Genomic DNA, 10,200 nt, shown 5'->3' with positions numbered 1-10,200 from the left:
GCTACTTAAGAATCAAATGATTTCAATGGGATGGAGACAAAAAACATACATCACATCACCTCCAATGTGTGAGCAGCAGCAAGCACACAGTAGCCTTTCAATATGTATTTGCTGATTTGGCTGGACTTTTACTATGCAGTAACAAGATACAGTCTTATTCAATATTCCTACCAATACTATAAACTTCACAAATTAGATACCGCCCTAAAATGCCAGTTGAACACATATATAAATGGTCAATCTTTTGTGACTTGTACAAAGAGATTAGAAACTTCTCCAAACTGCTTCCATATTGGTTTTTTTTAAACTTTACTATTGAAAGTATTACATATGTCCCCTTTTGCCCTCCATCAACCCCTTCCATTCCCTATTATGTCAAACTGAGATGTTTCCAGAAAAGAGGCTAAAATATCAATCATATTAAACCAAAGTTTATTGATTAGATCAAACAAAATTTCTGTAATGAAAAAGTTGCATTCATAAAAGATGGCATTCACATTCATTATAGAAAGCAACAACGTAGATGTAAAAAATTGCTTAAGTGAAAAATGTTATACTGCAGTCCCATTTTGCAAGCTGAAAAATGATTTTATCAATATTTGCATAAAATCTGCACATTTATATACTGCATGTTATTAAAAATTTCATCACTAAATTATTATGAATTTTGCAAATTTATGCTTGCATTTATACTGTTGCTGGTGTAAATGTGGTAGGTATTGAATTTATTTTTTCAGTTTAGTAGGTAACATCCTCAAACAATTGACAACAGTTGTGAAATTACAAGGACATTTTGATAGTTCAAAATTATTCAAATGATGTAATATGATCCTAGCGTTACATTTTCTCCTGTCACAAAATATGGTGGTTAGATTATAGGGCATACTGGATACCTTACTTCAAGTTATTCCATCTGTTAACCCCACACTAGCCAATTTTTTAGCTCATTAATAAAATGTCTTTCAAAAAGGAAAGTCAGGTCCCTCTCAAGGATCTATTCTAAACCATGATATTAAACATCACTGCCTTTGTGAATTTGAACTGCAGTGTAATGTGTAGCTGAGATATAATTCTAAATCCCCCTTACTCATGTTTATTCCAGGCTGCAATAAATTTTATATGCTACCAGTTATATTTCCACTACCACGGATATTCTGATTATGTCATACCTCCAATGGTTCTGCATTAAACAAGACTCTTTATCCATTGTGGCTCTCTCATTTGTATTCACAGTCCCTATAGTTCTTACATAAAACAATAACAATACAGCAACAACTATAAAAACAAGCCCTGGCGATATGGCTCAGTTGGGGGCATGGTCCCATGCACCTTAAGGTTGCCGGTTTGATTCCGGTCAGGACCTGTGCCTGGGTTTGATCCCCAGTAGGGGGCATGCAGGAGGCAGCGGATCAATGTCTTGCTCTCACATCGATGTTTCTCTTCTCTCTCTCTCCTCTTTCCCCTCCCTCCCTTTCCCTTCCTCTCTCTCTAAAAAAATAAAAAAAAATCAATTTTAAAATGTTTTTTAAAGAGTACTTCTTAAAAAAAAAACATCCTAAGCTTTCCTGGGTCTGAGTTTTTGGCTCTTTGGAATAGGGAAAGAATATATGACTTCAGCAGACTACCTCAAATACAGGCTACCAGGTAAGGTGTGAATGACACCTAAGAAAATACTCAAAAATAATACTGAGAGATGACAACAAAGAAAATAATGAAATGTAATGATGGAATGGTTCTGATAAGTGAAATATGTCCTTCTAGAAGTTAAGAAAAATTACACCTAAATATTAATACAAAATATACATAGAAGAATCAAATGTGCCATATGGACTATATAAATAGATTGGTACAGATTGAATCAAATACTTTTCCAAAAAGGTACACTATAACACTAATAATAGTGCAGGCATGTCAGAAAAGACATCCAAAAATGGAAACTGGTATGAAAACACTTTTTAAAAGACCATTTTAATCGAGTTGTCAAATGAAGTCATTTATATCCCCCCAAATATGTTTAATTTTATCATGTAATAAAGATATTTCAATTTTTACGTTTTAAGTGGATTCATTAGCAGGATAAAATCTCCTTCTAGCCCAGTAAGTTGAGGACTTTACCAATGTGAATCTCATGATTTAGTGTTAGACCATTACCCATTCGAGTTTGCTAAGAGAGACAGCATATATGTTCAGTTATGGCTTTTCCAGCTGAAACACCATCCTGGGATGGATCCTTCCCTCCCAAATTGGCAAGTTAAAAAAAAAGTGCTGTATATATGCATATGTGTAGCCTCTTTCAAATAAAAACCATTAAGTTTGAAAGAAGCTATTCTTATTTCCTCTCTACACAAAGTCATAAAAGACTGATGTTCAGAATGCCCTTTACTTTTATATAACTGTGGTTTGGCCCACCTTACCTCAGATCCTAATAAAATATGGGAAAAATATGTTATATCTGAACTATTTTGAGGGGCTACTAAGTGATTGGAAATGTTTTATTTTCAAATCTAGTAGCCAAACACCCAATACTTGGGGTTTATTCAGAAGAACAAAAATAAAATTAAATAAAAAAATTTTTATTCTCAGGAAAACACCCAGGACTAACACTATTTGCACGTAAGTGTTCATTTCTTGACAAGGATATTCTATCAAGACAAAATTAGCATGTGGGTAAACAGAAAAGATTAACTATTCTATCTGATGCATTGATATCATTTAGTCTTCTTATACTTTCAAGTATTCCTTTCATGTGTTGAAAAAATAATTTAAGGTAGATCATCATTCAGCAGGAACAAGAAGTGTGATCCAAAGAGCTGATTTCTTCCACCAGGCAGAAAAAGAAATATTAGCAAAATCTATTCATTCCCATTGCATGACTTCTATTTTATACTATTCTATTTAAATCCATTCACAAAATTCATGGGTTAAAAGAACACCCACTTGGTAATTATATTATTCTATCTAAAGCCAGTAATTGTAAATATTCTTGCTTTCAACTTTCGTATAATTTGTAACATAGAGCTTTGGCCATAATGGCTACTTACAATAACTGTAAATGCTTACAATAGTCATTTGGTATTTTAATGGACATTTATTCTGAACCCTAGACATAAGAGAGTTGTTTAGTTTGTTGCATATCGAGTATCCTGAGATGATTAACTTTTTGTAGTTGTTTCTTCATGCTTTCTTTTCTAGCTGTAACCACTGTCAATATGCTTGTAGGACAATAACATAGGCAGTTCAAGATTCTGATTCTGAAAGATTTAAAATATACACAGTTAAAAGGTTTATTTTAATAATAACAATGTAAAACCATCTGTATAGTATTTTCAAAAATAAATCAAGTAGTAAATTTTATGAGAGTAAAGCGACTGTCTTAACAAAGTGCCAAGTTTTATTCACATGCAGGGAAAAAGAGTGACACAATAACCAGTTTTCAATGATCATTTGTTAGCTGAGTAAGAGTCAGACTTGCTTTTTGCTTTTGGATTTCTCCAGGGTTCTCCTAACAGTTGTTATCACTAGGACTATCCACCACAGCAGAGGCTCACCTCACCAAGATCCCTTCCTGTAGCCCATGAGCTCCTTGAGAACAGGGACATGTTATTTATCTTTCTATATTCAGCACCTAGCAGAGTATCTGGCACATAGCAGATTCTCAGGACATGCTGAATGAATGAACAAATTACTGTGTTTTGGATGTACAAATTTTGACAGAGTATCTGAAAATATATTGTTTTGAAAGACTGCTGTGGAAGTACTTTTTCTTTATTGAAAGAAACATGTTTCCTCCTTGTAATATTGAAGTTAATTTTCTTTTTTTAATCCACACCCAAGGAGTGAGGATATTTTTTTCCATTGATTTTTAGAGAGAGAATGAAAGGGAGGAGGTGGAGATAGAGAAGGGGAGTAGAGAGACACATCAATTGGTTGCCTCCCACATGTGACCCGGGTACATGCCCTTGACTGGGAATCGAATCCGAGACCCTCTGGTGCACAGGCTGGCACTCTAACCACTGTACTACACCAGCCAGGGTGAAGTTAATTTTCTTTTTGGTAGATGATGTATCTAAGGGTCAAATGACTCTTGTTTTTCTTATTCATTATCTTTTTAGGGAAGAAAAAACTATCCCTAAAAATCTGTAGATTATTTTCTGTCCTCTAAAGATCACCAAATGCTATGATTGGGATGGGGCATGACAGAACAATGGATAACTGAGTGTAAATCAAGTATGTTGTAAAGTAGAAGCCCTATGTCATGGGAGGGAGACTAACTTTGGTTCTCTACTCTAAAATCCAACCTTTTTAAACCTGAGTAGTGAAAGGCTTTAAAGAGGTGTGCTATTTTCTTGGTGCATCTTCCTCACCATGGTTGGACTAGAAGTCCTCCAGAGTACCTTCTATTTCTTTTTATGTTCCATATTTTCATATTAATTTTTCAGATAAGGTAATGGTTACTAATGAAAATAAGATTGCCATTCACATTGAGAACTTGTAAAAGGTGTCACCTTATCAACCATGGAACAAACTCAGTGGGGCTAAATTAATTTGTCAAATATTTTCCTTGGAGAAGAAATAATTCCACATGAATATGAATTCCTGGAATAAATTTACATTAAAATAAAACAATTGCTTAAAAGCTATAATTTCCTCAGGTCTATATTAGGCATTGTAGGAGTTAAGGCCCTGGAGAGTCCAAAAGCAATAGCAGTGTCTGCTACCCAGCCAATCCCCCAAATCACAGACCAAGCTAAAGAAAGCAATCCAGGGGGATACACAATTAGCTGGAAACAGTATGGCTAAAATGCACCACACAGCTTAGGACAAGGCTATCTGGGACAAAGGGGCAAAAAACTTTGAAGGCTACTGGGAAGCAGATTCATTACTGAGGGAAAATATAAGCAGGTGAGTTGCTCAAAATGGGGGTTGGGCGAGGGAGATGCTGACAGAGGCAAAATTAGTCAGCTTCCAAAATAACACAGCAGATGCAGAAGAAACAACGTTATCAATCCATTCGTTCAATATTTCTCCTTTGCTGGACTGTGGGGAAGTTGATAGCTAATGAAAGAGTGGGCCTATGAGGTGGATTTATAATTCTTAGCTTCAAAATGAACTGACTTGCAATTTCTTTCATGATGATCATTCATTTTTATGTGTGCATGAAAGACAGCCCTGCCCTAAGCTGTACAGAGTTGTTTCCAAGCTGACAAGCTTGTAAACCTCATTAATGAATTACTCTAAATTTCCATTAATGGATAAAAGACCTATAAAGTTCTGGGGTAACAGAGGCCCCTGCAGTGGGAAACAAAATACACATGGAGGAGTCATTCCGAGTTCAAGGATTCCTCCCATAGCACATAAATTCCTCCCAAATAGTTTTTGGGCAAATGAAAGAATGATATAAAAGGAATTTACTCATTTTTAGAAAAATTAATTATGAAGCATTTTATATAATTAGGGTAGCACCCCCCTGAATGGCTAGGAAAGATTTTACTACCTCTGAAAGTTGAAACATTTAGCTTGAATAAAACTTGGCATTAAAAGTGATTAGACTGGCTCATTAATATATATTTGGGGATCAGACATTTACAAGGACATTAAGTTTAAACCTGCAAACACACAGACACAGCACATGGAGATACAAACACATTGAATTATTCTCACATAATTCCCAGAAGAACATGCAATGCTAAACTGACTTGATATTATACAGATGCAATTTTGGAATATTTCTTTTCAATTTTCCAAATACATTTTAAAATCAAGATTATATTTCTTGATTACTATTGAGCATTTTCATATGATGGCAGTGCCATGACTACTTGCCCCTTACAAATTAAATATATTGGATTAACCTTCAGCTCTGGAAAATGCCTAAAATTGTATTGGGGGGGGGGTAGCAAATTTAAAATACGTATTTCCACATATTCCAAGTAATGCATCTTTATATTTTAGCAAAGAATAATATAAAGTTCACCACACCAACAGCAGAAAAAATTTAGAGTGATAGTTTCATTTTTTCTTTATAATGCTGTTAATCTTTTTCTTTAAAGCCAGCCCACTTAACACTAGGTACCTGTTACAATATATTAGATTCGTCTGAGAATGTTCGTAAAAGAAGAGGTCTGACTGAAGGTCTGGCGGATAATGAGTCAGATGCCTTTTTACAGCTCAGATTTCTCTGTAATAGTGAGGTAAAAATACTTAAAGGATTTGAAGATTGGTTAACCTACCTGGTGCTACAAATGTAGAAGAAAAAAATCACTTTCTATAGACTACTCTTCTGGCCAAAAGTACAAATGATTACAGTATAACAAATGCATAACATTTAAATGAATACATTTAAAGACCTAAGAAAGTGTCCAACTTGAATTGAATTGTTTTCATGGTAGAAGTATACAGACATTAGTAATATGTGCCAAACTTGGGTTTTTGAAATGACACTGGTAGGTTATGTGGTAGATGAGTCAATATATTTTGATTAGTAAACCATACCATCCTTTTGGTGAACACCTCTGAGAGTTGTAGCAGTGCTGTCAGTGTACCGAACAAAGAGAAATTGTGCAAAACAGTCCTGTGTTGGTGAACTGATTGGCTCTAACACGCCGTGGCTTCTATTGCACAGTAGGAATCAACGAGACCAGAGACTTACTGTCCAAGTTTTTGAAATAATTTCCTGTCCAGTGTGACAATTTGAGAAGATGAACAAATGATTAAAGGAAAATGACAAATACTCTTTTAAGTATCAGTAGAAGATATAAAAATGAGTCATGAGAAGTAATTTTTCATAGAGAACCAGAAAATGGTGTCAAGCAAATGAGAATGCAAGCAAGTTGGTACATTAAGAAAGGAAATCACCTTATTCACTCCAAGAGAAACTGTGATTGCTGGAAGTTTGAGAAAGCATGAAGATAGTAGATGTTCCTGAGGAAGGGAGGCGTTTCGTTACCTTGTTCACAATTGCACAAAAGGTGGAAAATTGCAGTAGAAAAAAGAGAAATGCAGAAACCAAAAAAAAAAAAGTAAATATTCTCTGAAATGTAAGACATTTAAAAAGAAACCCTGAGAATTAAAAGTTGAAATGGCATGTTAGTATTGAAGACGTTACAAGTAAAAGTAGAATTAGAGTTAGGAATAGTCTATTATATGTGCAAACTACTACTTCTCTATATATCAATTTAAGATTATTTAGTTAATGGGAAAATTGATTATTTTGAATAAAATAATTTAAAAACATGCTTTTCATTGAAATAAGGCTTATCTCTAATCATTATTTCACTAAGCTACACTGTTCAAAATCCACTGGTTGGAGAGCTATGTCCAGGCTGCATCACCAACCTACTTTGAAGTGACTAGCTCCCTTATGCAATTACACAGATACAATATGAAGGGACTGACTGCCTTTGGGCAGCTGCAGGTTAAAAACCTAATCAAAACAAGCACTGTGGGGAAAACATTTGATGAAACCACACTTTAGAATCACTTGTCTCTGGGCTAGTGCTTAACTACATTTATTCTAACATAATTTGATGGGTTTCTTCCTTTTTCTTACAGAGCCTTCTTTAAAAGGGTAGGCTAAAGAGCTATAAAATTTCCCTTTAAAACACCTAGAAAAAGCAAGTGTTGATATAGTTTAATCAGAAAACCTAAAAGGTTGTGTTTTTCTTTCTTACTGTATGCCTGAGACTTGGTTTTGGCATTGCCCAAGGCAAACAGAAGATGAGTAGTCAACTACAGGGATAAATTTAACAATGCTGCTAATTACTCATATCATCTACTTAATGACTAATGACAATAGGCTTAAAAAAAGATACCAGTTAAAGTAATACATGTATCCAGCAGAATCTAATAAACAAACTTTAAAGGCAAATAGTTTGACTTATTCATGTTTTAAAATTACTACATTTTTCCTGTTCATATTTTACCTTAAACAAAGTTGGTAACATGCAAATTATAAATGGATAAAGGTAGAGAAATATTAGTTTATAATTTTTTTCCTTAAAAATTGCTTTGTCTTCTATTTTGTGGGCAAAAACCTTACAAGATTAACATGATACCAAGTCCCTCAACCCCATGTTTAATATACAAGCCTATCTACTTAAGACTGTAATGACAAGCATATTTTGGTGCACTCAAAACCTTGTATCCAACCATCGAAGATAAAATTATTTCTATGAATCATAAAATTTAGAAGCTTATAGATTCGGTTACTTTATAATGGGAAAAAGGAAATAAGAAAGTACAGAAGGCAGTAGAGAGCATGGAAAATATCTAAAGCAATCAAATTGATATAGCTAGCAATTCGTAGGGGAGAGAGGTGAGAAGGATGGGAGATAATGAGCTGAAACAGTATGAAATTTCCACATTCCTTTACAGTCATCTAGAGAGCTTTGACACCGGCTCAGTTAGCAGTATGTCAAAGAGGCCAATGCATAAATGTCCATCTCAACAGCCATGACATTAGGATTCAACTTTATTTTTGCCTAACCCAGTTCACAGTGTTATTTTCCTCAGAACCAATGGGTGTACGTGACTGTCAGCATTTCAATAGTAATCATGATTGTCACTGTTGTTATTATAAAGATAAATTACATTTTCCAAAAATTTCAAAGTGCTTTCTCTGGGAATTTTGCTCAGGTAGCTGACATTCTTCCTTTTCCTGTCTTCTACTCTGAAAGAGCTCCCTTGATAATGGAGTATTTCTTTTTGTTTGTGCAGACATCCCATACTAGGCTTCACCTTGTTGTTGGGTCCCTTCCCATTGGATTATAGTGTCCCTATGTCTAGTAGGCAAAGTCAAGCCTCCCTTTTGATTGTTGTGGTTTACATGGGAAAACTTATATGTGGAAATTCCTCCATTGGAAATGGGAAGTGGTATTTATTACTTGGCCAAAAAGTCTAGATGTATTTTACTGACTGAGAGATAGCCCAACAATTGTGTTCAGAGGGGAACACAATTTTTTGAAATACCCCAAATCCTAAACTTTAAATTTTCTTCAAAGTGTTAGCCTGCTGCTCCACTGTTCAGTGCTCAATAGTAGTTTCATAATATTTTGGCAGCACTATGGCAGTGCAGCTTTGTTGAGTTATAAGCAACAGAAAAGACCTATGATCCTTAGTGATGGAATTTTAGCTAAAAAAATTAAGCATATTGCTGAAAATATAGCTGAGGAATATATAACTTAACCATATCCTTGATTTAAATTACTTAGGGAACCTATTTCTGAAGGCAGCAGAATTCCTTTTTAGCCTCACCTTTTAAAAAATAATTTATTTTTTATTTTTCGATTACAGTTGGCATTCAACATTATATTAGTTTCAGGTATACAACCCAGTGATTAGACATTTGTATAACTTACAAAGTGATCATCCTGATAAACCTAGTACCTATCTGACACCATACATAGTTATTACAATATTATTGACTATATTCCCTATGCTATACTTTACATCCCATTACTATTCTGTACTTTTCAATCCCTTCACCTTTCTGAAGATAGCATAATTCTTTACAATGCTACTACCAAGGCAGAACTTGGCTATGGTGGCTTCAGGAGGTAGTGATGCAGACACTGAAATACCTTAGTTGTCTTAAATCAAGCCATATCATTTAGTCTACTATTCTGATTTATATCACATGAATCCACTTTATAACTTAATCAGAGTGAGACTCCTTATGACTGGAGCTTCCTTTGATTCATCCCTGAATTACCAACACCTAGTATAGTAGCTAACTTATAGTGGGCCCTCAGGGAATGGAAGTCACCAGAAGGCTGCTTCTGTAATTGTTACATGTAAATGTCTTAGCTGCTTTCTCTAAAGTCATGGAGATATTTTCACTACCCACTGCTAAATTCCCTTCACGTTGGCAAGACCAACATGAGGATAGCACTGTGAGCCTACTTGCCATAGGCATTTCTGGCAGTGTGTACAAAGTACCAAGATGCTTACTGGTTGGTGGTCAAAGAACCTTCTATTTATAGGCAGGGACACATCCTTTATCCCATTAGGGAGTGTGTCAGTTGTGAGGCCAAACTAGTGTAAAAGAATATTTTTCTTCTCTTTAAAATGAGGCCAATGCCTTAACAAGGGATACTGAACAAAGTAGTAAGTCACCCAGATGGCAGACTGTTGGTCATTAAGATATTCTTTCTCCTTTATCTTAGAAGTGGGCTCTGCCTCTTTGATATAGCCAAATAGGGT

General features: G+C 34.9%; 1 protein-coding gene across 9 annotated transcripts in view; it reads right to left on the bottom strand.

Annotated features, from left to right (window-relative positions):
• Window positions 1-409: 409 nt before the first annotated feature.
• The window catches only part of ATP11C (ATPase phospholipid transporting 11C), a 226,964-nt gene continuing 217,173 nt past the window's right edge, over window positions 410-10,200 (bottom strand). For 2 of the 9 annotated variants that reach the window (XM_036304609.1, XM_036304611.1), the window contains one exon: window positions 410-3,251. Coding sequence is in view for 4 of the 9 variants with exons in the window: in XM_036304605.1 (XP_036160498.1) it covers window positions 6,952-7,059 (108 nt within the window). In the remaining 5 variants the exon portion in view is untranslated. Of the gene's footprint in view, window positions 3,252-6,073; window positions 6,179-6,855; window positions 7,060-10,200 lie in introns of those variants that run through there. The other 7 variants (XM_036304607.1, XM_036304606.1, XM_036304608.1 and 4 more) reach the window with 7 other exon arrangements.

The sequence above is a fragment of the Myotis myotis genome, unplaced genomic scaffold (genome assembly GCF_014108235.1).
Source record: "Myotis myotis isolate mMyoMyo1 unplaced genomic scaffold, mMyoMyo1.p scaffold_m19_p_4, whole genome shotgun sequence".
Lineage (NCBI taxonomy): Eukaryota > Metazoa > Chordata > Mammalia > Chiroptera > Vespertilionidae > Myotis > Myotis myotis.
The sequence above is the reverse complement of the archived record's forward strand: the minus strand, read 5'-3'. Positions and strand labels throughout refer to the sequence as shown.